Source organism: Drosophila nasuta, chromosome 2R (genome assembly GCF_023558535.2).
Source record: "Drosophila nasuta strain 15112-1781.00 chromosome 2R, ASM2355853v1, whole genome shotgun sequence".
Taxonomy (NCBI): domain Eukaryota; kingdom Metazoa; phylum Arthropoda; class Insecta; order Diptera; family Drosophilidae; genus Drosophila; species Drosophila nasuta.
Genome location: NC_083456.1, coordinates 28094422 through 28122066, shown reverse-complemented (window position 1 = coordinate 28122066; position 27645 = coordinate 28094422). Strand labels below are relative to the sequence as shown.

The following is a 27645-nucleotide window of genomic DNA, read 5'->3' as shown; positions in this document are numbered from 1 at the left end:
ACAACACCAAGTTCTACTGTAACAACTACTGAATCTACAACTCCAACGTCTACCGAATCAACTACAGAATCTACAACACCAACCACTACTGAATCAACTACAGAATCTACAACACCAACAACTACAGAATCTACAACACTAAGTTCTACTGTAACAACTACTGAATCTACAACTCCAACGCGTACCGAATCAACTACAGAATCTACAACACCAACCACTACTGAATCAACTACAGAATCTACAACACCAACAACTACAGAATCTACAACACCAAGTTCTACTGTAACAACTACTGAATCTACAACTCCAACGTCTACCGAATCCACAACACCAACAACTACTGAATCAACTACTGAATCCACAACACCAACAACTACAGAATCTACCACACAAAGCTCTACTGTAACAACTACTGAATCTACAACTCCAACGTCTACCGAATCAACTACAGAATCTACAACACCAACAACTACAGAATCTACAACACCAAGTTCTACTGTAACAACTACTGAATCTACAACTCCAACGTCTACCGAATCCACAACACCAACAACTACTGAATCCACAACACCAACAACTACAGAATCTACCACACAAAGCTCTACTGTAACAACTACTGAATCTACAACTCCAACGTCTACCGAAACAACTACAGAATCTACAACACCAACCACTACTGAATCAACTACAGAATCTACAACACCAACAACTACAGAATCTACAACACCAAGTTCTACTGTAACAACTACTGAATCTACAACTCCAACGTCTACCGAATCCACAACACCAACAACTACTGAATCCACAACACCAACAACTACAGAATCTACAACACCAAGTTCTACGTTAACAACTACTGAATCTACAACTCCAACGTCTACCGAATCAACTGCAGAATCTACAACACCAACCACTACTGAATCAACTACAGAATCTACAACACCAACAACTACAGAATCTACCACACAAAGCTCTACTGTAACAACTACTGAATCTACAACTCCAACGTCTACCGAATCAACTACAGAATCTACAACACCAACAACTACTGAATCAACTACTGAATCCACAACACCAACAACTACAGAATCTACCACACAAAGCTCTACCGTAACAACTACTGAATTTACAACATCAACTTCTACCATTACAACCACAGAATCTACAACGCCAACTTCTTCAATTACAACTACAGAATCTACAACACCAACTTCTACCACTATAACTACAGAATCCACAACACCATCTTCTACCACTACAGAATCTAAAACGTCTACTACACCTTCCAATTCACACCATCACCATAATCACCACCACATTCACCATCACCATTTACCTCGACCACCTTTTATTTTTCCTCCTTTACCACCGTTGCCTCGCCCACCTAATATTGTCTTACCTCTGCCTCCCTTGCCTCCTCTATTACCACCATTACCGGTTCTACCAACTTTACCACCATTACCGGTTCTACCAACTTTACCTCCTTTCCCTCCTCCATTACCACAACTTCCGGTTCTACCAACTTTACCTCCTTTCCCTCCTCCATTACCACCACTTCCGGTTCTACCAACTTTGCCTCCTTTGCCTCCCCTCTTTCCACCATTACCGATTTTACCTACTTTGCCTCCTTTCCCTTCACTATTTCCAACACTATCGCCTTCATCAACTTCGTCTCCATCAAGACCAGGTTTTCCCCTATTTCCAAATTTATTTCCTTTTCCAACATTTTTGAGGTCTTCAGCATATGAAAAAAAGAGATAAAAATCAAAAAATGTTAATTGTGGAATAAAGTTGAATTGAAATAAATTAATATTAATGTTTTACATTCCTATATAAAAATTTCTTTGTACAAATTCATTTATTCACTGATTAAACATCAAAGAGCAATACAAGTGCACGTAATGCTAAGAAATTCATTTATTAACTGTAAATTAATGTAAATGCGCGTTCTAAGAAGCGGTTTTAATAATGTGATCTACAAGCACATCTGAATGGTCTCAAATTCCATTCGTTGCGCTCCGCTTTTCCGAGGTTACAATAAAGCTGTTACAAAACAGTACAGAAAAGTTGGCATATCTACATATACATGTATTGTATATTATATGTATGGCTATGGCCGAACTTTCAACTGTTAGCAATTAATCTTAGCAGATTATATCAATGTGTTTATAAGCATACATATAAAATAATTCAAATATTAAAAACACAAACATATTTATTTATGCTTACTTGTTTGTCATTCTATTACGAATTTTTATTTTCATCGGTAAAACGATCTATTATTGTAAATATATGTTTTGATTTCATCTCAAACATATTCAGCTTAATTTTTTGTTTGAAAGATACAAATAAACTGTTCGTACTGTAACAATGAATATATGATAGTATTTTATTTTATGTTTTATCTGCAGGCTTTTCGCAAATCTAAGAGATCGAATTTTTGTGCAGCAGAAATCCAGAAGATGACTTCCAACAATGTATTCCGAGTTTTGATGCATTCCTGGTATACTTTACAGTCCAACTGATCAGTTTAGAGATCGAAAAATAATAAAAATTTGGTATAATATTATAATTAATAAAACAGCATTTCCGACCTTGAAATATACAAGCAATTGTTTTTCTACAAGAAATTAATTTCTAATAATTTTTATGATTTCTTATGTATATATAAGTTTACATACCATATATGTGTATAGTATTAGTAATGACATGCCGATCATAAATTTTGAAGATTTTATTTGGGGGACATATGAATTTTTCTGAAACTATTCTGTTATATACGAATATGAATTTAAAGCTAAATAAATAAAACAAAAAAAAATTACTTTAAATAAAAATACTGTATGGACGCAATATTTCAACAACACCTGATCTCTAAAAGAACTTACGATTGTTTCATGAAATCCTATATAGCTCCCAAGAGTTTCTTATCTCTAATAGACCCCGCTAGATTAGAGGGACTCAATTATGTTAAGTTATGCAGCACATGAGCACTGGACTATCTCTTGGAATGCCAAGTGCGTTTTTGGGAATTGGGCGTGAGTTGCAGCTTGAGTATTTAACCTAATAAGTTATAACACTTTGTACGTCAAATGCATTTTAATACCCGCTAGGGTAGACGAGTATTATACCTTTGTGCCTACAGTAAATGTAGATAGAGCTATAATTTTTTTGACTGCACTTGAAATTGTTGCAATAAAATTTGTGTTAGATTTTATTACGCCCACTTTCGTATTTTTGTACCCCTAATAATTTTGTTGCGATCACATACAAATTTTATAAGTTACTTAAAAAATAATGTTATATGGCAAAAAAAAAAGGTTGACAATTTTGTGTATTTTGTATTTTATGATATTTTGCATGTATAATAATTATTAAAATTACCAAAATATAGCCCTCAGTATATTTTAGATTTTTTTCAGTAATTTCGTTTATTTTGATGTTAAAAATAATACAGCATTATTTTGCTTTTGGTGAATCGGATAGCGGGTATACTACAGTCGAGCTTATTGGACTGTGGTTTACGTTGCAACTTGTTCGAATTGAGATAAAGAAAGTTGCATAAGAGCTCCAAATGACATTTTTGTAAATGCATTACTGAAATTTATGATTACAAATAAAGATAATGAAAATAAAGAATGCTCACTTATTCATATAAATAGAAGAAAATTAAGAATAACAGGTAGTGCTTAGGAGAAACTCAAAATGGTAAGAATTTCAGTATTCCATTATGCTTAGCTATAAAAGCTATCAAACTTTAGTCTTTTAGGTTTCTTTTGGTCCTTATAATTTGCGATGCAGTGGCTGCAGATATAACCAAAGAGTTTTCAAATTATGCAAGGCAAATTACAGCTGAAACAACAACAGAGCAACAAGTGACAACCACGCAGAATTTTTGTGATTTGTTCCCCTCTTGGGATTCATGCTTAACAACATTGTGCGATTTCTACCCAAACTTACCAATATGTTCTTCTACTTCAACAATGACAACCATAGAATCCACAACACCAACAATAACAACCACGTTATCATTGTGTGAACTATTTCCAGAATTGCCTATATGCTCTTCTACTTCAACAATTACAACCACAGAAGCCACAACACCAACTTCAACTACGGTTTCTACAACATCCACTCCTACCACTACAACCATAGAATCCACAACACCAACAATATCAACTACGTTATCATTATGTGAACTATTTCCAGAATTGCCTATATGCTCTTCTACTTCAACAATTACAACTACACATTCTACAACATCCACTCCTACAACTACAACCACAGAATCCACAACTATGGTTTCTACAACATCCACTCCTACCACTACAACCTCAGAATCCACAACACCAACTATATCAACTACGTTATCAATGTGTGAACTATTTCCAGAATTGCCTATATGCTCTTCTACTTCAACACCAACCACAACTACGGTTTCTACAACTTCCACTCCTACCACTACAACCACAGAAGCCACAACACCAACTTCAACTACGGGTTCTACAACATCCACTGCTACCACTAAAACCACAGAATCCACAACACCAACAATATCAACTACGTTATCATTGTGTGAACTATTTCCAGAATTGCCTATATGCTCTTCTACTTCAACACCAACCACAACTACGGTTTCTACAACTTCCACTCCTACCACTACAACCACAGAAGCCACAACACCAACTTCAACTACGGTTTCTACAACATCCACTCCTACCACTACAACCACAGAATCCACAACACCAACAATATCAACTACGTTATCATTGTGTGAACTATTTCCAGAATTGCCTATATGCTCTTCTACTTCAACACCAACCACAACTACGGTTTCTACAATATCCACTCCTACCACTACAACCACAGAATCCACAACTATGGTTTCTACAACATCCACTCCTACCACTACAACCTCAGAATCCACAACACCAACTATATCAACTACGTTATCATTGTGTGAACTATTTCCAGAATTGCCTATATGCTCTTCTACTTCAACACCAACCACAACTACGGTTTCTACAACTTCCACTCCTACCACTACAACCACAGAAGCCAAAACACCAACTTCAACTACGGTTTCTACAACATCCACTCCTACCACTACAACCACAGAATCCACAACACCAACAATATCAACTACGTTATCATTATGTGAACTATTTCCAGAATTGCCTATATGCTCTTCTACTTCAACAATTACAACTACACACTCTACAACACCAACCACAACAACGGTTTCTACAACTTCCACTCCTACCACTACAACCACAGAAGCCACAACACCAACCACAACTACGGTTTCTACAACTTCCACTCCTACCACTACAGCCACAGAAGCCACAACACCAACTTCAACTACGGTTTCTACAACATCCACTCCTACCACTACAACCACAGAATCCACAACACCAACAATATCAACTACGTTATCATTGTGTGAACTATTTCCAGAATTGCCTATATGCTCTTCTACTTCAACACCAACCACAACTACGGTTTCTACAACTTCCACTCCTACCACTACAACCACAGAAGCCACAACACCAACTTCAACTACGGTTTCTACAACATCCACTCCTACCACTACAACCACAGAATCCACAACACCAACAATATCAACTACGTTATCATTGTGTGAACTATTTCCAGAATTGCCTATATGCTCTTCTACTTCAACACCAACCACAACTACGGTTTCTACAACTTCCACTCCTACCACTACAACCACAGAAGCCACAACTATGGTTTCTACAACATCCACTCCTACCACTACAACCACAGAATCCACAACACCAACAATATCAACTACGTTATCATTATGTGAACTATTTCCAGAATTGCCTATATGCTCTTCTACTTCAACAATTACAACTACACATTCTACACCACCAACCACAACTACGGTTTCTACAACTTCCACTCCTACCACTACAACCATAGAAGCCACAACACCAACTTCAACTACGGTTTCTACAACATCCACTCCTACCACTACAACCACAGAATCCACAACACCAACAATATCAACTACGTTATCATTGTGTGAACTATTTCCAGAATTGCCTATATGCTCTTCTACTTCAACACCAACCACAACTACGGTTTCTACAACTTCCACTCCTACCACTACAACCACAGAAGCCACAACTATGGTTTCTACAACATCCACTCCTACCACTACAACCTCAGAATCCACAACCCCAACAATATCAACTACGTTATTATTGTGTGAACTATTTCCAGAATTGCCTATATGCTTTTCTGCTTCAACAATTACAACTACACACTCTACAACACCAACCACAACAACGGTTTCTACAACTTCCACTCCTACCACTACAACCACAGAAGCCACAACACCAACCACAACTACGGTTTCTACAACTTCCACTCCTACCACTACAACCACAGAAGCCACAACTACGGTTTCTACAACATCCACTCCTACCACTACAACCACAGAATCCACAACACCAACAATATCAACTACGTTATCGTTATGTGAACTATTTCCAGAATTGCCTATATGCTCTTCTACTTCAACAATTACAACTACACTCTCTACAACACCAACCACAACAACGGTTTCTACAACTTTCACTCCTACCACTACAACCACAGAATCCACAACACCAACAATATCAACTACGTTATCATTGTGTGAACTATTTCCAGAATTGCCTATATGCTTTTCTGCTTCAACAATTACAACTACACACTCTACAACACCAACCACAACAACGGTTTCTACAACTTCCACTCCTACCACTACAACCACAGAAGCCACAACACCAACCACAACTACGGTTTCTACAACTTCCACTCCTACCACTACAACCACAGAAGCCACAACTACGGTTTCTACAACATCCACTCCTACCACTACAACCACAGAATCCACAACACCAACAATATCAACTACGTTATCGTTATGTGAACTATTTCCAGAATTGCCTATATGCTCTTCTACTTCAACAATTACAACTACACTCTCTACAACACCAACCACAACAACGGTTTCTACAACTTCCACTCCTACCACTACAACCATAGAAGCCACAACACCAACTTCAACTACGGTTTCTACAACATCCACTCCTACCACTACAACCACAGAATCCACAACACCAACAATATCAACTACGTTATCATTGTGTGAACTATTTCCAGAATTGCCTATATGCTTTTCTGCTTCAACAATTACAACTACACACTCTACAACACCAACCACAACAACGGTTTCTACAACTTCCACTCCTACCACTACAACCACAGAAGCCACAACACCAACCACAACTACGGTTTCTACAACTTCCACTCCTACCACTACAACCACAGAAGCCACAACTACGGTTTCTACAACATCCACTCCTACCACTACAACCACAGAATCCACAACACCAACAATATCAACTACGTTATCGTTATGTGAACTATTTCCAGAATTGCCTATATGCTCTTCTACTTCAACAATTACAACTACACTCTCTACAACACCAACCACAACAACGGTTTCTACAACTTCCACTCCTACCACTACAACCATAGAAGCCACAACACCAACCACAACTACGGTCTCTACAACTTCCACTCCTACTACTACAACCACAGAAGCCACAACACCAGCCACAACTACGGTTTCTACAACATCCACTCCTACCACTACAACCACAGAATCCACAACACCAAAAATATCAACTACGTTATCATTGTGTGAACTATTTCCAGAATTACCTATATGTTCTTCTACTTCAACAATTACAACTACACATTCTACAACACCAACCACAACTACGGTTTCTACAACTTCCACTCCAACCACTACAACCACAGAATCCACAACACCAACAATATCAACTACGTTATCATTGTGTGAACTATTTCCAGAATTGCCTATATGTTCTTCTACTTCAACAATTACAACTACACATTCTACAACACCAACCACAACCACGGTTTCTACAACATCCACTCCTGTCACTACAATCACAGAAGCCACAACACCCGCATCCACCGAAACAACTACAAAATCTACAACACCAACTTCTACCGTAACAACTACTGAATCGACAACACCAACTTCTACCGTAACAACTACAAAATCTACCACACCAACTTCTACCGCAACAACTACTGAACCTACAACACCAACAACTACCGTAACAACTACTGAATCTACAACACCAACTTCTACCGTAACAAGTACTGAATCTACAACACCAACTTCTACCGTAACAAGTACTGAATCTACAACACCAACTTCTACCATAACAAGTACTGAATCTACAACACCAACTTCTACAGTAACAACTACAGAATCTACAACACCAACCTCTACCGTAACAGCCACAGAATCTACAACGCCAGCTTCTACCGTAACAACTACAGAATCTACAACACCAACTTCTACTGTAACAACCACAGAATCTACAACATCAATTTCTACCGTAACAACTACAGAAACTGCAACACCAACTTCTACCGTAACAACCACAGAATCTACAACACCAACTTCTACAATTACAACTACAGAATCTACAACACCAACTTCTACCGTAACAACTACAGAATCTACAACACCAACTTCTACCGTTACACCTACAGAATCTACAACACCAACTTCTACCGTAACAACTACAGAATCCATAACGTCTACTACACCTTCCAATTCACACCATCACCATAATCACCACCACACTCACCATCACCGATTACCTCGACCACCTTTAATAATTCCAGCACCTTTACCAATATTCCCTCCCCCACCTGTATTTCCTTTATTGCAACCTCCTAATTTTGGTTTACCTTTCCCACCCATATTACCACCACCACCGGTTCTATCAACTTTGCCTCCTCTTCCACCAATAATACCAGGTTTTCCCAATCTTCCTATTCCAAACTTATTTCCTTTTCCAACATTTTTGAGATCTGTCCCATATGAACAAAAGATTTAAAAATAAAATATATTGATTTTGAAATAAAATTGAAGCACACTCTAATTTCAATGAATTGATTATCGGCCACAAATTTTCCATCTTTATGCATAAGATCGTGTTGGACTTTGATGTTTAATTATAGACAATGCACTATGGTTCAAAAGCCCATATTTTTGGCAAAAGGCGAATGATCTAGGCCGACAAATCGTTGCTTATACGCGCTGTGCCCAGTAGAGCCATCGCCCCCATAGCTCACAATTAAGGTACATTCTGTTGCATCTAGCCAAATATCCAAGACTTCCTCTTGCATTGCAAGATGCATATGCGGCGAGCTGTACAGCTCGACAGTACCACAGTCATAACGTTAAAGCTAATAGATCAGAATCATCGGGTTATATGGATTAACAGGACTCCACAGTCAGTGAGATTTTGTCGACCTTTAAAAATTGAGTTCGTGAAGGAAAGTACTGCACTAATATTAAAGGAAAAAAAAATCTGGACGTGGAAATAAAAAAAATTTAAACGTATTATCTTACAGCTACAAAAGCAATATAATATCCGTGAAATACCAAACTCATATGTCTTTAATCGATGGTAAGGTCTTAAACATTGTAACCGGAACCAATTCGTGCCAGTCATGTCCATTATGTGGAGCGAAGCCTACTCAATTGCTTAAAACAAAAGACATTAACTCGCCAATTTTTTATGTAAGATCAGAGAATTTAAAATATGGAGTGAGTTCGCTTCATGCATGGATAAGGTTTATGGAGTTTGCGCTGAGAATTTCCTATAGAATTGAAGTACAGAAATGTTAAAGGAGATGAAAAGCTTAAGGTATCTTTGCGTAAAAAAAGGATTCAATAGAAGTTGTGGTCTGAGCTTGGCCTTAATGTAGTCACACCAAAACAAAATCGTAATAGCAATGACGGAAATACCGCGAGACGAGCATTCTCAAATAGTAAAATATTTTCGGCTATTTTAGATTTGGACTATAAACTCATCTATAATTTTTATATTATTCTAATATCTATTTCTTCTGAGCACATTATTGACTCTGAAAAATTCAAATCTTTTTGTAACAATACTTTTCATTTATATATGGAACTGTATTTTTGGTACCCAATGTCCCCAACAGTACATAAAATATTAGTACATGGACACCAAATTATGAACCAGTTTATTGTTCCAGTTGGTGTCCTTGGAGAAAACGCATCTGAAGCGCGAAATAAATTATATAAGAGCGATAGAAAGTCTCATGCCAAAAAAATGGAGCCGATTAACAAATATAAAAGACGTCTTTCCTCGAGCATTAGACTCTTCCGACCCATTTCTCTCAACAATTTCTTTAAAAGAAAGGGAAAAAAGAACCCAAAAAGACCTCTTCCAAAAGAAGTTATTGCTCCATTCGAATTTCCAGATCGAGAATTGAATATGACAGGAAAACAGGATGGAGAGGCAGACGAAGACGATTTTTTTTGCTTAGACAATATTATTTTTGACGAAGATATGAGTATGAAACTTAGTTTAATTATAATAATAATAATATAATGATAAAAATAAAATTTATAAATGCATAATGGCTTTTTAATTTGTTTTGATTTCGGGGTTGTACATAAGACGAATAAATAAATCCTCATTTCTGTATAGAAACCAGAAATAAAGTAAGAATTGTGCTCAGAAAAATAGGAAATTTACTCTTAAAAAAATGATGGCACCAAAAATTTAGCTTTATGGTATGTTAAACTGTTTATAATAATATTTAAAATAATAACATTTTGATTTCTACAATTTTTAAAAATATATGCGACATATGTGTAATTTTGTTGATATCGGGTTATATGGGAGCGGTGGGAAGGCGCGGTCAAATTGACACAACATTTTTTTCGAAATTCTATCTTTCTCTCCCAGATATTTGTGTAAATTTTCAGAATCTTAGGTCCATTTTTAGAGTTTATGCCAAAAATATGGGCTTTTGGACCATAGTGCGTTGAAAGCATTTTTATACCCGCTACTCTTAGGGTAGACGGGTATTATAACTTTGTGCCTACAGAAAATGTTTATAACAAGCAGAGGGAGACATCATCGACCCCAAAAAGAATATACATATATGCTTAATCAGCGTCAACAGCCGAGGCGATTTAGTCATGTCCGTCTATCCGCCCGTTCGTCAGTCTGTCTAATTGCATGTAATTATGAGCATCAAGGTCTCCAAGACCATCGATAAAACTATAATTTCTTACAGAACGTGTAATTGTTGCAATAATAATAATAATAATAATAACAACTGTATTTTTATACCTCTAATATCTTAATTGCTTTGGTTAATAATCTGGTATATTTTGCATTCTATGTTATGGTAACTTTAATTTCAAAATTTTGCTTTTGTTGAAATTGGATAGCGGGTATACTACAGTCGAGCTTACTGGACTGTGGCTTACTTTGCCACTTGTTCAAATTAAGATAAAGAAAGTTCCATTAGAGCTCCAAATGACATTTTTGTAAACGCATTACTGAAATTTATGATTACAAATAACGATAATGAAAGCAAGGAATGCTGCCTTATTCATATAAATAGGTGAGAATTAGGAAAAACAGATAGTGCTTAAAAAGAACTCAACATGGTAAGAATTTCTCTATTCTATTTTGTTTAGTTATAAAAGCTATCGAAACCGTATTTAGCCTTTCAGGATTCTTATAGTCCTGGTATTTTGCGAAGCCATGGCTGCAGACATGTCCAAAGATTTTTCAAATTATGCAAGACAAATTACAGCTGAAACAACGACAGAACAACAAGTGGCAACCACGCAGAATTTTTGTGATTTATTCCCCTTTTGGGATTCATGTATTACAACATTGTGTGATTTCTACCCAAACTTGCCAGTATGTTCTTCTACTTCGACAATAACAACCACAGCAGCGACAACACCAACTTCTACAGCAACTACAACAGAAGCTACCACACCAACTTCTACCACACAAACTCCAACAGAAACAACTTCCGAATCCACAACACCAACAATATCTTCTACATTATCATTGTGTGAAACAGATCCCTTGCTGCCAATATGTACCGCTACGACACCAACTTCTACCATTACAACTACAGAATCTACAACACCAACTTCTACAATTACAACTACAGAATCTACAACACCAACTCCTACCGTAACAACTACAGAGTCTACGACACCAACTTCTACAATTACAACTACAGAATCTACAACACCAACCTCCACCGTAACAACTACAGAATCCACAACACCAACAATATCTTCTACGTTATCATTGTGTGAAACATATCCCTTGCTGCCAATATGTACCGCTACAACACCAACTTCTACATTAACAACTACAGAATCTACAACACCAACTTCTACAATTACAACCACAGAATCTACAACACCAACTTCTACCGTAACAACTACAGAATCTACAACACCAACTTCCACCGTAACAACTACAGAATCTACAACACCAACATCTACCGTAACAACTACTGAATCTACAACACCAACCTCCACCGTAACAACTACAGAGTCTACAACAGCAACTTCTACGGTAACAACTACAGAATCTACAACACCAACGTCTACCGTAACAACTACAGACTCTACAACACCAACTTCTACCGTAACAACTACAGAATCTACAACACCAACTTCCACCGTAACAACTACAGAATCTACAACACCAACATCTACCGTAACAACTACTGAATCTACAACACCAACTTCTACCGTAACAACTAAAGAATCTACAACACCAACTTCTACGGTAACAACTACAGAATCTACAACACCAACTTCTACAATTACAACTACAGAATCTACAACACCAACTTCTACCGTAACAACTACTGAATCTACAACACCAACTTCTACCGTAGCAACTACAGAATCTTCAACACCAACTTCCACCGTAACAACTACAGAATCTACAACACCAACTTCTACCGTAACAACTACAGAATCTACAACACCAACTTCTACAATTACAACTACAGAATCTACAACACCAACTTCTACCGTAACAACTACAGAATCTACAACACCAACTTCCACCGTAACAACTACAGAATCTACAACACCAACATCTACCGTAACAACTACTGAATCTACAACACCAACCTCCACCGTAACAACTACAGAGTCTACAACACCAACTTCTACGGTAACAACTACAGAATCTACAACACCAACGTCTACCGTAACAACTACAGACTCTACAACACCAACTTCTACCGTAACAACTACAGAATCTACAACACCAACTTCCACCGTAACAACTACAGAATCTACAACACCAACATCTACCGTAACAACTACTGAATCTACAACACCAACTTCTACCGTAACAACTACAGAATCTACAACACCAACTTCTACGGTAACAACTACAGAATCTACAACACCAACTTCTACAATTACAACTACAGAATCTACAACACCAACTTCTACCGTAACAACTACAGAATCTACAACACCAACTTCTACCGTAACAACTACAGAATCTACAACACCAACTTCTACAATTACAACTACAGAATCTACAACACCAACTTCTACCGTAACAACTACAGAATCTACAACACCAACGTCTACCGTAACAACTACAGACTCTACAACACCAACTTCTACCGTAACAACTACAGAATCTACAACACCAACTTCCACCGTAACAACTACAGAATCTACAACACCAACATCTACCGTAACAACTACTGAATCTACAACACCAACTTCTACCGTAACAACTACAGAATCTACAACACCAACTTCTACGGTAACAACTACAGAATCTACAACACCAACTTCTACAATTACAACTACAGAATCTACAACACCAACTTCTACCGTAACAACTACAGAATCTACAACACCAACTTCTACCGTAACAACTACAGAATCTACAACACCAACTTCTACCGTAACAACTACAGAATCTACAACACCAACTTCCACCGTAACAACTACAGAATCTACAACACCAACTTCTACAATTACAACTACAGAATCTACAACACCAACTTCTACCGTAACAACTACAGAATCTACAACACCAACTTCCACCGTAACAACTACAGAATCTACAACACCAACATCTACCGTAACAACTACTGAATCTACAACACCAACCTCCACCGTAACAACTACAGAGTCTACAACACCAACTTCTACGGTAACAACTACAGAATCTACAACACCAACGTCTACCGTAACAACTACAGACTCTACAACACCAACTTCTACCGTAACAACTACAGAATCTACAACACCAACTTCTACAATTACAACTACAGAATCTACAACACCAACTTCTACCGTAACAACTACAGAATCTACAACACCAACTTCTACCGTAACAACTACAGAATCTACAACACCAACTTCTACCGTAACAACTACAGAATCTACAACACCAACTTCCACCGTAACAACTACAGAATCTACAACACCAACTTCTACAATTACAACTACAGAATCTACAACACCAACTTCTACCGTAACAACTACAGAATCTACAACACCAACTTCCACCGTAACAACTACAGAATCTACAACACCAACGTCTACCGTAACAACTACTGAATCTACAACACCAACCTCCACCGTAACAACTACAGAGTCTACAACACCAACTTCTACGGTAACAACTACAGAATCTACAACACCAACGTCTACCGTAACAACTACAGACTCTACAACACCAACTTCTACCGTAACAACTACAGAATCTACAACACCAACTTCCACCGTAACAACTACAGAATCTACAACACCAACATCTACCGTAACAACTACTGAATCTACAACACCAACTTCTACCGTAACAACTACAGAATCTACAACACCAACTTCTACGGTAACAACTACAGAATCTACAACACCAACGTCTACCGTAACAACTACAGAATCTACAACACCAACTTCTACCGTAACAACTACTGAATCTACAACACCAACATCTACCGTAACAACTACAGAATCTACAACACCAACGTCTACCGAAACAACTACTGAATCTACAACACCAACTTCTACCATAACAAGTACTGAATCTACAACACCAACTTCTACAGTAACAACTACAGAATCTACAACACCAACTTCTACCGTAACAACTACAGAATCTACAACACCAATTTCTACGGTAACAACCACAGAATCTACAACACCAACTTCTACCGTAACAACTACAGAATCTACAACACCAACTTCTACGGTAACAACTACAGAATCTACAACACCAACGTCTACAGTAACAACTACAGAATCTACAACACCAACTTCTACCGTAACAACTACTGAATCTACAACACCAACATCTACCGTAACAACTACAGAATCTACAACACCAACGTCTACCGTAACAACTACAGAATCTACAACACCAACTTCTACGGTAACAACTACAGAATCTACAACACCAACTTCTACCGTAACAACTACAGAATTTATAACGTCTACTACACCTTCCAATTCACACCATCACCATAATCACCACCACACTCACCATCACCGATTACCTCGACCACCTTTAATAATTCCAGCACCTTTACCAATATTCCCTCCCCCACCTGTATTTCCTTTATTGCAACCCCCTAATTTGGCTTTACCTTTCCCTCCCCTATTACCACCACCACCGGTTCTATCAACCGTGCCTCCTCTTCCACCATTAATACCCAATCTTCCTATTCCAAACTTATTTCCCTTTCCAACATTTTTGAGATCTGTCACATATGAACAAAAAGTATAAAAATAAAATACATATGTGGATTTTGGAATAAAATTGAAATACACACTAATTTCAATAAATTGATTATCGGCCACATATTTTCCATGTTTTTTCATCTTTATATATAACATGGTGTTGACTTTGATGTTTAATTAGAGACGATGGTAGAACATTCATGCCAGGAATCCTAGGAAGCGGCTTATAATAAAATCACAAGCATAGGCAATCGCTCTCGAATTCCAATCGCAGCTCTCTGACTGAGGTTATGGTTGAGTCTTCAACTGTCAGCAGTCCATGCTAGCAGACAACATGATTCGTTAATGCTGAAATTATTTACAATTACATACTAATTGAAACAGAAATATCATAAACGATTTTTATATGTTCACATATAAGTATTTACTTGTATGTCATTCTATTAAGAATTTTTATTTTCATCGGCACAAACCATGTGGTATTATAATAATTTAGTTTTTTCGTCTCGACCGTGTTCTTCTTATTTTTTTTGTTTGAAACATACAAATATACTGTTAGTTCTATCACAATGAATATATTATATTTTGCGTTTTTTTGTTGCTTGTATGTATGTAGGTGTTTTGTTATGTATAATATTTCGTGTATCTTTGTCTTATAGTTTTTCGAGAGCTTGAGGGGATTTGCCCTTATATTGCATACAATCATTCAATGCTTTGACTTGATACAAACAATTTTGTAGCAGTAAGTTCGCTTACTTGCTTTTTCTTGTTGCTTTTTTTAGAACAAAGACAGTCTTTTACAACATTTTATGAGAATATCAGCTGTGTCCATAGACTTTTTCTTCATTTGCTTTCAATAAATGAAATGTCAATTTTTTTGTTTGTTTTTTTTTTGACAATTTTGGTGAGCATGTTAAGTGTGCGTTTTTTGATGTGTGAGAAGGATTGTTAAAGACAAGTTAAGGGGCAACAAGGTAACAAAAAATATAAAGTATAAAATGAATAAGAGATTGTGAAGCACACTACCAAAATAACCATATTTTATAATATGCAAATGACGTAAAAAGTACGAAACTCACCGCTTCAAAAATCAAATTTGATAACTTACGACTAGTAAATTAAATTAAATTAAATCGGTTAAATGATACGATTATATAACAAATAATGGTACAATAGCGATCGCAATAAGAGTAATTAATTGAACGTATTGTAGCGCAAACTGCTGTCCACTTCGCCAGCATTATCGCCAAATCCACCGCCTTCACGTGATGATGGCTGATCGGCAATGAGATCCGTGCTAGACTGTGAATAGCGACGCCACCTGGGCCATGGCCACGCATCGCGTATGCTGTCAATCAATCGCTGCTGGAATGTCTTGTATTCCATGTCCACCGATTGCGTGTCACCGAAATTGAAATCAGCCACCTCCACATTAAACCTTAAGTAAAAAAATATTTTAAATCAATACTTTCTGAAATGGAAACTCGCGAAAAACTCACCGATTGCCACTTTGAATATAGTATGCAGCGCCAAAGATGACTAGACAAACGGCGACGAGAGTGCAAGCAATGGGCACAACTACCACTGAGAGTTGTGACTGTCGTTTGGCTAAAGCATAAACAAAAAAATGAAGTTAAAACCATATTAAAGCGAAGCGTATTAAAGCTCTTACCTTCATAGATATTGACGGTGACCTGATTGACAGTCTCCGAAACTTCGTTGCGTATGAAAAACAATATGGCCCGGCTCTCTACATAGTAGCGCCTAAAGTCAATTTCGTTTTGGTCTTGCTTAATATATGGGCTGCACGTCTCGTTGCCTGTGGCATTGTAAGGTGCTGCAAAGTGAATACAATGGAATTAAGTTAACAACAAAATAACATACATCAATTCATCAAATGAAAAACTTAATATACAGAATCATATCGATGTTATATGACTGTCACTTATCAACAAACCAATACCAACCCATCATCTCTTTTCCCAATGTTTTAACAAATAACCTTCTAGATATTTTTACAATGCAATAAAAATATTTTTCTTAAGACCTTTATTACATCCCTCACAATCTAAAACATGTACTTAATAAATAATTTAAATGCAATTATTTATACAAAAAACAATATAACCAAATCTTGAGATAGTTGATGTTTTGTAAATCCGCGCAACTACTGATATCTCATTCTAGTAAAAAGCTTTCTGACACCGCCTAGGGAAGAGTATAAGGGGGCGTAGACGATTTGTCTTTACTCACTGACTGCATTATCAAAGAACTCAAATGTTAAGCGATTTACGGCTTTTTTAATGAAACGGATTACCCACGATTCTATCTTATACTATTTAAAATTGATCCCAACACGGATTATTATGAGATAGGCACTGAAGTATGATTTTCTTTCAGCACAACTAGAAGACACAAACCATTCAAACATGTTCCCAACTCTAATAATTATAGCACTGTTAGTACATACCATTAAACGCCAATGTGCAGTATTCGAAAGGCGGAGAGCCCTTGAAATTTACTTTGAGTTCCGTAAGCTTCCAGTGCTCCACCCAATTCTTGCCAGTGGTGCCAAAATTGGAAATGGGTGCTAAAAATTATTAAATTATAATATGCTTTTATGTGGTTAACTAAATATTTATTTTAGTACTCACTTTTGGAGATAATACGATGTTGGAAAACGCCATAAGTGTTGTTTGCATCTTTAGCAATCACGTTGCCATCGATGCAATTGAAAGGCGGCGCCGGAGCTGGCAAAAGCTGAATCTTACGCACGCCCAAGGGATTTATTAAAGCAATGGATGAGTTGGCATCAGCAGTGTTGTTGTTGCTCTCGAGTTGTTTTTGTTTGGCAACTGATAAATTCAAACCAAGCAATGCGGCATTTGCGTGCATTGTTTGGTTCAAGTCACGTCTGCGACGACGCGATTGATTTGGCTTTGTTGTCGTTGTTGGCTTTGTTGTTGTTGTTGTAGCTGGATGTGTGGTTGTGGCTAGTGTTGTTGTGGTTGACGCGGGAGTAGTCGACGTTGTTGTTGTTGCGGGCGTTGTCGTCGAGGTAGTAGAAGTTGTAGTTGTTGTAGTGGTAGTTGTCGTCGTCGTCGTCGTCGTTGTTGTGGTTGTCGTTGATGTTGTGGGCTCTGGCGGGGCATTGGGTGAGGCAACAACCAAAACTCCAATGTTATAGTATTGATTAGCCTCGGGGTATATTGCTTGATATTCATAGGCATGCGACATGCCCAGATATGTACAATTTTGGAACCAATAGGTATTGACATAGTAGTTATTCTCCTCTAAAAAATTATAATCAGCCGGCCACAGATCAATGCGGTGATTTACTATTTCCTGTGTGGACACAAAATCCTCCTGGCGCACCTTTTCATGCTGTATCAACTGCAAGCTGCCCGTCAGCGAATCGACGAGTTCGAAGTTTTGTTCAGCTTGAGCAACTGAAAACCACACGATGTATTCCTCGTAAACGGTGACTTCCAAACGATGAGTCCCGAGTTTTGATGCATCCCTGGGATATTTTACAGTCCAATTGCTGATCGGTTCAGAGATCGCGAATTCCTGAATTTTCAAAGAAGACAACAAGAGCAAATATGTATTCATTAATTTTGATGTGACGCAGTTTAATTAGCGGAGAACCAGTATTTGCGACGGCGCATTAAATTAATTGATCTTGTCGAGTCCACTGAGCGCATAATACCTTTGGGAAAAGGCTGTCAAAACGTGCCAGGCACCAACAAAAACCAAACAAGCCTATCAAGTGACGCAGAATTTGCATTGTAAATGCGATATATCGAGTGAATAGATGTCAATTAAAGCGTTTTGCTATAAATAGCGCTGGGGAAATACCGAGGGAATATACATGTGCATTACATTTGAATGTATTTGCATCAAGCTTTAGAAGATAATGCCATACAATGCATACAACATAAGTTATTGTAATATGAATAAAAGTGGAAGTATTTCCGTCTTCGAAATATGCTGGAAATTATTTTACTATTGAGTTTGTAAAAATTGTTTTAACTCATTTTTTTAAGATTCGGAATCTAAAACACTAAATTTAGATGCTATTAGATGGTATCTTAGAGTCGACTACAGCTTTCCTATTTTTCTTTTTTATCATAGCAAAAAGAGAAATATATAGAACAGGTATAGGGCATAAAAAGTTCGTTGCGACAATCACGTCGAGTGCTTTGTCCCCCTTTTTGCATATGTGTGTGCACAATTAGTCATAACAATTAGATTGTTGTTCATGTTAAGCGGGTTGTGTTTGTATGACTTTATGGCAAAATCGACGCTTTCTTTTGCTATTATTGTTATTTACTGTTGACTTGTTTACCTCTTTTTGGCCACCGCTCGCCTTCCACGCAAATTTGTAGGTGCCCTTTTCGGCCACTTTATTGCCATCGTAGAGTGTGGCCGATACGTTCACAGTCGATCCAAGTAGGATATGTTTAGGTGCCGTTATAACAACGTGCTTACAATTAACTGAAACGGGGTGAAAAATATTATCCACAATTATTGTAAGTTTTCATTAGCATTATTCATGTTTTGTTTGTTTACCTGTATGGAAAAGAACGCATATCACTGAAATTATTTCTAGCACTCTATTGCTCATGCTAAGCATTTTTGCAAAGCAATAAAATTGGTAGTAGTAATATAGGGGTCTGGAATATCCGACACTTTCCGCATATAATGAAAAACCACTTTTGTAACACTCTCCTCAACACTCGTAGCAACCCCCGCCCCAAGAAAGAAAAACAAAAAAAAACACTCACAAAACACAAAATTCTAATTGGATTTCACAGCGATCTCACAGCCACGTTGAAAACTACACGAGATGGTAGAACTATTTTAGCTAGCTTGCGTTTGCTATTGCTTTTAATTTATTGGCTCTTTAATGTTTCTGTATGCCTATTATTGCGTTTTCATTTATTTTACAGAACTGCAAGTGAATCGCAATAGCAGAAGTGTGACCGCATGATTTACTTCAAAAAATACCAAGGTGCTTAGCAAAACATATACCACAATATTTACAACTGTTAATCAATGCAAGAATTTTTTTGTAATTGTGGCAACGCTACTAAGCCGGCTATTTATTCTTAAAACACAAATTTATAAGTAGATTCGCCTGTACAAGAATTGTTTTGATTGGTATCCTTTTTAACTATAGACAGTAATGTTATTTAAATCGATCTTGTTAAATTAGGACAGTTGGAAAATTATAGCGTTGAATAAAACCGTTTGGAGTCAGTTCGCTCACGCACCTCAAATTAACCATCTACTCATCGGTCCTTAAAACATATGGCAACGCTGCTGATTGAAACAGTTTTTATTTTTAAAATACTAAGTTCGTTTATTCGTTAGTTGTAAATAATTATACATATATGTATTATGTATGTATGTTGGTGTGTATATGTTAATATTTAAAGTAAACTTAATAGCATAAATGAAATACAACGAGATGAAAAAAGCAATAATTACTTTGGAATAAGCAAAACGCACAAAATACTCGAAGATATTGTTCAAAGACATTTTACAATGCGTCATCTACTTCTTCTTGCTCTTGCCCAGCGTCAGTGTATGATGAGCTGTAGCCAACTGCTGCTTGCGCCTCTGGAAATCGATGTAGTCCTCTTCCAGCGCTTTGCGAGATTCCTCAAGTTTGCGTTTTTCCTCAGCATGATCACGCTTGAGTTTCTCAAACTTCAAATGCAAATCCTTCTCACTGTCCTTGAGCTCAGCCTCCTTTTCCTTAACGCGTTGCACAAACATCTGACGCACTTCCTCTTCCTTGGACTGCAATTCAGCCAGATGATTGGAGCGCTTGGCTTCGAATGTTTGTTGGAACGAGACAGGCTTGTTCTCGCTGTCCACATCACTGAAGCCCATCTGCTCTAGTCGCTTTTGTCGATAGAGTTCGTAATGTCTTGTATGCGTTTTCTCACGCATATCTTCCATATTGGTGCGAATAAGCATCTCTCGGAGCTTCACAAAATCGCAATGTGTCTCGTTCTCCACTTGGACGGTACCCCAGGGATACTGACGAGCACGGATGAGTTTATTGCCCACCTTAATAAACTCAGTGCTGCCAACAACAGCAAAGGGAATATGCGCATTCATCAAACTATTGGTGTCTGCAACAGTTTCGTCGTCAGTAGGAAACTGATAGATGTGAACGCCATTGCTATTGAGTTCCTGGATGATCTTGGCCTTAAATCGTTGTAGTTCCGCCTTGGAAATAGTATCAGCTTTGGCAATCACTGGGATAATGTTAACCTTACTGTCCAGCTTCTTCATGCAGACCAAATCCAAAGACTTCAAGCCGTGTCCCGTTGGACAGATAAAGTAGAGGCAAATATGTATGCGACTGTCATGACATGTAACAAGCGATCGTTTAATCTTGAGCTCTTCCTGCAAATAATTCTCGAACTGGGCATCAATGTAGTCGACGACTGCCTTGAAAGAATCATCCTTGTTAATCTGATCTCCATATCCGACAGTATCGCAAATCGTCAGCTTAAGTCGAACGTTACTCTCTTGTAGTTCGTAAGTGTGAGCCTTCAATTTAACGCTGGGTAAGGTGTGAGGGCTCGGCGTGGACTCGAAACTGGTGTTGAACAGTGTGTCCATCAATGTGGATTTGCCAAGCCCGGTCTCGCCTGCAATTCAAGGAAAATTAAGGAGGGTGAAATCGGGGCCATATTAGACAAGACATGTGGTTCAAGCGATATGCTTAGAGAGATCTCAAGTGGCTTCAATTGGGCACTGCATAAATATTTGTGTCAGGGTGAAATTGTAGAAAGCAATTGATGAAAATCGATTGCTAGACACTTTGCATATTAATCTACTCTACAACGATTTCAATGTTTACACGTACACACACATATACACGTGCATAAGTATATGTATGCGAGTGTAAATGTAAGTGACTCAGGGAGTGTTGCTCTGCTTTAAAATGTTGTGTGCAATGCACTTCTCTCTGAAGCAAGCTAAATATTTCTCATCGTTGATTCACATATTGCACACATAGACAATGCCGCATACACACACTCGCTGGGCACCCACACATACACACGCATGTCAGCAAATCTTTAAGTGTATATGCATACACACATACATACGCACCTATACACATGACGTTGAAAACGAATCCGTTTTGAACGCTTTTATTGACCAATTGATCGGGTAAACTATCGAATCCTACATGACCCGACTGCTTTAGAGTGCGTAAATGCATTTCCTTTTTGTTTACAAAATCAACTTCAGCCGACATTTTACAACAATTTCACAAAAAAACACGGATACAAGAGATGCTCGCAAAGGCGTCGCCAGAGAGTGATTTTCTTGATATAATCAGCGTGGCCATATCTTGGATAACCAAATATACTGTTGCATTGCGCAAAATGCACGACTATGACAGGGCTGTCTTTATTCTAAAAGCAAATTGCGCCAAGTTGGTCACACTATAAAATACAAATTTTAAATTTAAAAAAAAAACATTATCGTTGTGCAAGAAAATACATTTATTTAAAATAATTTGGTTGTTGTATTATATGAAATTAAAAATGGCATTAAGCTAATCATAATAAAAATGCAGAAAATACTCGAAGACATTGCTTATAGCCAATGTGTTTGCTATTTTTTCTTGCTTTTGCCCAGAGTCATGGTATTGTGGGAGGCAGCCACCTGTTGCTTACGCCTTTGAAATTCTAAAAATTCCTCTTCCAGAGCTTTGCGAGATTCTTCATGCTTACGTTTCTCCTCAGCATGATCATTCTTCAACTTTTCGAACTTCAAATGCAAATCTTTCTCGCTATCTTTGAGCTCCGTTTCCTTTTCCTTTACTCGCTGGACAAACATTTGGCGCACTTTCTCTTCCTTAGATTGCAATTCAGCCAAATGATTGGAGCGCTTGACCTCGAACGTTTGTTGAAATGAAACTGGCTTGTTCTCGCTGTCCACATCAATAAAACCCATCTGCTCTAAACGTTTCTGCCGATATAGTTCATAATGTTTTATGTGTGTCTTCTCGCGCATATCTTCCATATTGGTTCGAATGAGCATCTCTCGTAGCTTCACAAAATCGCAATGGTTTTCATTCTCCACTTGGACAGTACCCCATGGATACTGACGAGCACGGATGAGTTTATTCCCCACCTTAATAAACTCAGTGCTGCCAACAACAGCAAAGGGAAAATGCGCATTCATCAAGCTATTGGTGTCTGCAACAGTTTCGTCGTCTGTGGGGAAATGATAGATCTGAACACCATTGCTCTTCAGTTCCTGGATGATTTTGGCCTTGAATCTTTGTAGTTCCTCCTTCGAAATAGTATCAGCTTTGGCAATCACTGGGATAATATTAACCTTGCTATCCAACTTCTTCATGCAGACCAAGTCCAAAGACTTTAAGCCGTGTCCCGTTGGACAGATAAAGTAGAGACAAATGTGAATGCGACTGTCATGACACGTTGTAAGTGAGCGCTTAATTTTTAATTCTTCCTGCAAATAGATCTCGAACTGAACGTCGAGATAATCGACAACAGCTTTGAAAGAATCGTCCTTGTTGATCTGATCGCCATATCCAACAGTATCACAGATCGTCAGTTTAAGTCGAACATTACTTTCTTGTAATTCATAAGTGTGCGCTTTTAATTTAACACTGGGCAATATGTGAGGACTCGGCGTAGATTCGAAACTGGTATTAAACAGTGTATCCATTAATGTGGATTTGCCAAGACCGGTCTCGCCTAAATTTAAAGGAATATTATTAATTAAAGTGTATAGAGACACATATAATTATGTCACAAACTTACCTATGCACATGATATTGAATACAAATCCATTTTCAACGCTTTTATTAACCAACTGATCAGGGAGACTATCAAATCCCACATGTCCTGACGGTTTCAGCGATCGAAAATTTGGTTCCTTTTTGTTTGGAGTATCAATTACAGACATTTTAGAAACAATTTCACACAAGATGGTCTTAGAGCTGTTTTTGTTTAAAGTTAAAATGTTGTCTAATGATTTTACTATAACACTTTAATTAGGTTTATTGAATAATTGCTAAATAAACTTTGTTTGGAGTTGTTGTACGCTCAATGATTGTCAGCAGACTGTATCATTTCGCCAAGAGGTTGCAGTTTTTATAAGGAAACAGGTAAGAGAAAGGACGAAGATAATTTGCACAAGGGACTTACCCAGCATCTCCTCTTTAATCTCTGTGACAGCTGCAATGCAAAAACTTATCTTCCGCGACATTTTACAAGGTGCAAGGCACCTATCTACCTGCCTACTATAGCGGCCATTTTGTTGCGGAAACAACGGCAATTAATGTGTAATTTTCGGGTTTTTCGCTTTACTTGGGAACTGAAGATGTACTTAGTTATATATATGTACATATTTAATTATTATTTCTTTAATATGAACGGCAGCTGTCGCTTATCATAATTTTCAAACAGAACTGCCTTTATTGCGATATCGGTCACACTATCGGGTCACAATGTGGTATAATTGATGGCGTTTCAACAGTATATTTTGGTAAGCATGGTGCGGTCACGCTGTTGCTGATGTGTCCAGCTGTCAAAAAAGTTGCAAACGAGGCGAAAGTTCACTGTCTGATATTAAATTTGTGCTAATATTTTTGTTTTAAAACTATGTCGAAAGACACAAATCCAAAAGAGGCGCTTATTAAAGCGGCCTACGCCGATGTGCACAAGTTTGGCCAGAATCAGGAGTTCGACAAAGCCGTTAAAGCCGTTAATCGCAGTAAGTAAATTTTTGTGGAGCATGTGTCGCAAAAATTCCCCCTCTAAACGTTTTTTTTTTGTGTCTCCCAGTTTTAGGAGTTGCTCCCGATGACCAAACGGCATTACACTGCAAAGTTGTCTGCCTCATGCAACTGTCCAAGTTCGACGAAGCTCATAAGTTCATTGAGAAGAATCGTCTCAGCACATCGTTGATCTTTGAGAAATCCTACTGCGAGTATCGCTTGAACAAGCAACTCCAAGCGCTGAAGACCATCGATGATGCGGGTTTACCTCAACCGCTGCCACCCAAGCTCAAGGAGTTGCGCACTCAAATTCTGTATCGCCTGGAGCGCTATGATGACTGTCTGGATGCCTATAAGGATATCATTAAGAATACTAGCGATGAATATGAAGATGAACGTCGCACCAATCTAAGTGCAGTAGCAGCAAACTTGGCGTTAGACAAGGAAAAGGAAGTGCCCGATGTGCCTGAGGACACCTACGAACAATATTTCAATAGCGCTTGCATTCAATCTAATCGCCAAAAGTTCGTGGAAGCCGAACGCAAGTTGCGCACTAGCGAGAAGTTGTGCCGCGAGTTTCTCGAGGATGAGGGCGCCAGCGAGGAGGAAATACTTGAGGAGCTGGACGTGATACGTGTTCAGTTGGCATATTGTCTGCAGCAGCAGGGCAAGCTGAAGGAGGCCAGCGTTATTTACGCTGAGTGTTTGCGTCACAAGCCAAAGGATGCAGCTCTCGTAGCGGTGGCCAGCAATAATGCGGTGGTCATCAATAAGGATCAAAATGTCTTTGATTCCAAGAAGAAAATACGCGCTGCCATGGCAGAAGCTTGCGAGCCAAAGCTCACGTCGCGCCAAAAGCAAATTATTGCCTTAAACAATTGTCTGTTGGCACTTTATACAAATGCCAGCGATCAAGTGCAGCAACTGACACAAAAACTGGTCACTAGCTATCCACAAGTTGAGTTTGAGGCTCTACTAATACGCTGCAGTCAACTGGCCAAGGACAAGAAGCATAAGGATGCCATTGAGCAGTTGCAGAAATTTGCGGTCGCGAACAAGACTCATGCATTTGTTAGCAAATTCGCCATCATTCAGCTGCAGTTGCTGCAGGTAAGCAACTTAGTGCCTTCGTTAACCATTGGTTGAAGGTACATGTGTCTTAACTGAACGTAACGAAGAAATATTCCAAGCTTCTCCCTTACTAAGAATTGTATTTATTGGATGATCAACTTTTGAACTAAAATTGTTTGTTTACAGGGTAATCGCAAAGATGCTATTGAAACGCTGCTGTCGCTGGGCGAAGCCAAGTACAAGCCTGGTGTTGTATCCGCACTCGTCTCGCTTTATCTAGGAACTGACAACAAGCCCGCTGCTTCTGACGTGCTCAAGTCGGCCGTGGAATGGTATAAGCAGAACAATGTCAGCAGCGGCGATTTGTCGGACATGTGGCGTCAAGCAGCCGAATTTCATTTGCGTGGTGGCGCCTCAGAGACGGCGGCCAGTTCGTTGGAGGAGCTGCTCAAGCTAAAGCCCAACGACATGAAAGTATTAGCTCAGCTTGTTATTGCCTATGCGCAATTTAATCCCAAGCGTGCGTTGGAAATAAGTCGTCGTTTGCCCAAACTGGAAACTTTGACCACTGCCTCGGAAATTGATGCACTCGAGGCGGCCAATTGGGTAATGTCCACCAAGGCGGCCAAGAAGTCGGCCAATGCCAAAATCGAACCCTCACCGAGCACACCGGCAGCTGAGAAGAAGAGCGCCAATCGCAAGCGCAAAGGCAAACTCCCCAAGAACTATAATGCTGAAGTCGGACCTGATCCCGAACGTTGGTTGCCCAAGTACGAGCGCACAGGATTCCGTAAGAAGCGTGGTGGCGCACGTGGCAAGGATGTCATCAAGGGCTCCCAGGGCATGGCCACGGGTGCAGCTGACCAATAGTAAGTAAAAGTTACAATTATGCCAACGACTTTGCTAACTTATTTCTGTTTTTACAGCGACATGTCGAATCGCGCTAATTTGAGCAAGAACTCGCCTGCGACGCCAGTCTATCAGGAGCCTACTCCTGGTCCCAGGCAACAACATCGCAAGGGTGGACACAAGAAGAAGAAGGGCGGACGTTTCTAAACTTTAGCCGCATTTATTTTATACAATATGTTGCATTGCTATAAAAATTACAATATGGGTCTTGAATTCAAAACTATAACTA

The 27645-nt window shown here is 38.5% G+C and overlaps 5 protein-coding genes across 6 annotated transcripts; 2 read left to right on the top strand and 3 right to left on the bottom strand.

Annotated features, from left to right (window-relative positions):
• Positions 1 to 11824: 11824 nt before the first annotated feature.
• Positions 11825 to 14225, top strand: LOC132785183 (uncharacterized; the record flags this gene model as incomplete). Its single annotated transcript, XM_060791175.1, has 2 exons — positions 11825 to 11980; positions 13653 to 14225. Coding segments are annotated over exons 1-2 (729 nt in total), but the record flags the coding sequence as incomplete, so codon positions are not given.
• Positions 14226 to 16075: 1850 nt separating this feature from the next.
• Positions 16076 to 20628, bottom strand: LOC132784926 (uncharacterized). Its single transcript, XM_060790835.1, has 7 exons — positions 20225 to 20628; positions 20001 to 20149; positions 18307 to 19222; positions 18123 to 18242; positions 17325 to 17489; positions 17152 to 17260; positions 16076 to 17090 (listed from the first exon to the last, which is right to left on the bottom strand). The coding sequence occupies exons 1-7, from the start codon at positions 20286 to 20288 to the stop codon at positions 16847 to 16849; spliced, it is 1767 nt and encodes a 588-aa protein (XP_060646818.1). The 5' UTR covers positions 20289 to 20628; the 3' UTR covers positions 16076 to 16846.
• A 362-nt stretch (positions 20629 to 20990) lies between these two features.
• LOC132784927 (septin-2) lies at positions 20991 to 23016 on the bottom strand. Its single transcript, XM_060790836.1, has 2 exons — positions 22790 to 23016; positions 20991 to 22323 (listed from the first exon to the last, which is right to left on the bottom strand). Exons 1-2 carry the CDS (start codon positions 22935 to 22937, stop codon positions 21212 to 21214), a joined length of 1260 nt encoding a protein of 419 aa, XP_060646819.1. The 5' UTR covers positions 22938 to 23016; the 3' UTR covers positions 20991 to 21211.
• Positions 23017 to 23180: 164 nt separating this feature from the next.
• LOC132787499 (septin-2) lies at positions 23181 to 25220 on the bottom strand. Of its 2 annotated transcripts, none has more exons than XM_060794567.1 (3): positions 24865 to 25220; positions 24478 to 24780; positions 23181 to 24411 (listed from the first exon to the last, which is right to left on the bottom strand). In XM_060794567.1, the coding sequence occupies exons 2-3, from the start codon at positions 24620 to 24622 to the stop codon at positions 23300 to 23302; spliced, it is 1257 nt and encodes a 418-aa protein (XP_060650550.1). In that variant the 5' UTR covers positions 24623 to 24780; positions 24865 to 25220; the 3' UTR covers positions 23181 to 23299. The 2 variants fall into 2 exon arrangements, with proteins under 2 accessions (XP_060650550.1, XP_060650551.1); XM_060794568.1 differs by having other exon boundaries at positions 24478 to 24592.
• Positions 25221 to 25233: 13 nt separating this feature from the next.
• LOC132787497 (signal recognition particle subunit SRP72) lies at positions 25234 to 27635 on the top strand. Its single transcript, XM_060794565.1, has 4 exons — positions 25234 to 25432; positions 25504 to 26546; positions 26694 to 27376; positions 27434 to 27635. The coding sequence occupies exons 1-4, from the start codon at positions 25321 to 25323 to the stop codon at positions 27561 to 27563; spliced, it is 1968 nt and encodes a 655-aa protein (XP_060650548.1). The 5' UTR covers positions 25234 to 25320; the 3' UTR covers positions 27564 to 27635.
• Positions 27636 to 27645: the final 10 nt, after the last annotated feature.

Excerpts from the sequence above, each read along its gene's own strand:
- LOC132784926 (XM_060790835.1), bottom strand. The coding sequence starts at position 20,288 with ATGCTTAGCATGAGCAATAGAGTGCTAGAAATAATTTCAGTGATATGC. Across the intron at positions 17,490-18,122 it reads CTGCACATTGGCGTTTAATG|CACCTTACAATGCCACAGGC; the intron begins GTATGTACTAAC and ends TTCACTTTGCAG. Across the intron at positions 17,261-17,324 it reads CACCGTCAATATCTATGAAG|CCAAACGACAGTCACAACTC; the intron begins GTAAGAGCTTTA and ends TTTATGCTTTAG.
- LOC132784927 (XM_060790836.1), bottom strand. The coding sequence starts at position 22,937 with ATGTCGGCTGAAGTTGATTTTGTAAACAAAAAGGAAATGCATTTACGC. Across the intron at positions 22,324-22,789 it reads TTTCAACGTCATGTGTATAG|GCGAGACCGGGCTTGGCAAA; the intron begins GTGCGTATGTAT and ends CTTGAATTGCAG.
- LOC132787499 (XM_060794567.1), bottom strand. The coding sequence starts at position 24,622 with ATGTCTGTAATTGATACTCCAAACAAAAAGGAACCAAATTTTCGATCG. Across the intron at positions 24,412-24,477 it reads ATTCAATATCATGTGCATAG|GCGAGACCGGTCTTGGCAAA; the intron begins GTAAGTTTGTGA and ends CTTTAAATTTAG.
- LOC132787497 (XM_060794565.1), top strand. The coding sequence starts at position 25,321 with ATGTCGAAAGACACAAATCCAAAAGAGGCGCTTATTAAAGCGGCCTAC. Across the intron at positions 26,547-26,693 it reads TTCAGCTGCAGTTGCTGCAG|GGTAATCGCAAAGATGCTAT; the intron begins GTAAGCAACTTA and ends GTTTGTTTACAG. Across the intron at positions 27,377-27,433 it reads ACGGGTGCAGCTGACCAATA|CGACATGTCGAATCGCGCTA; the intron begins GTAAGTAAAAGT and ends CTGTTTTTACAG.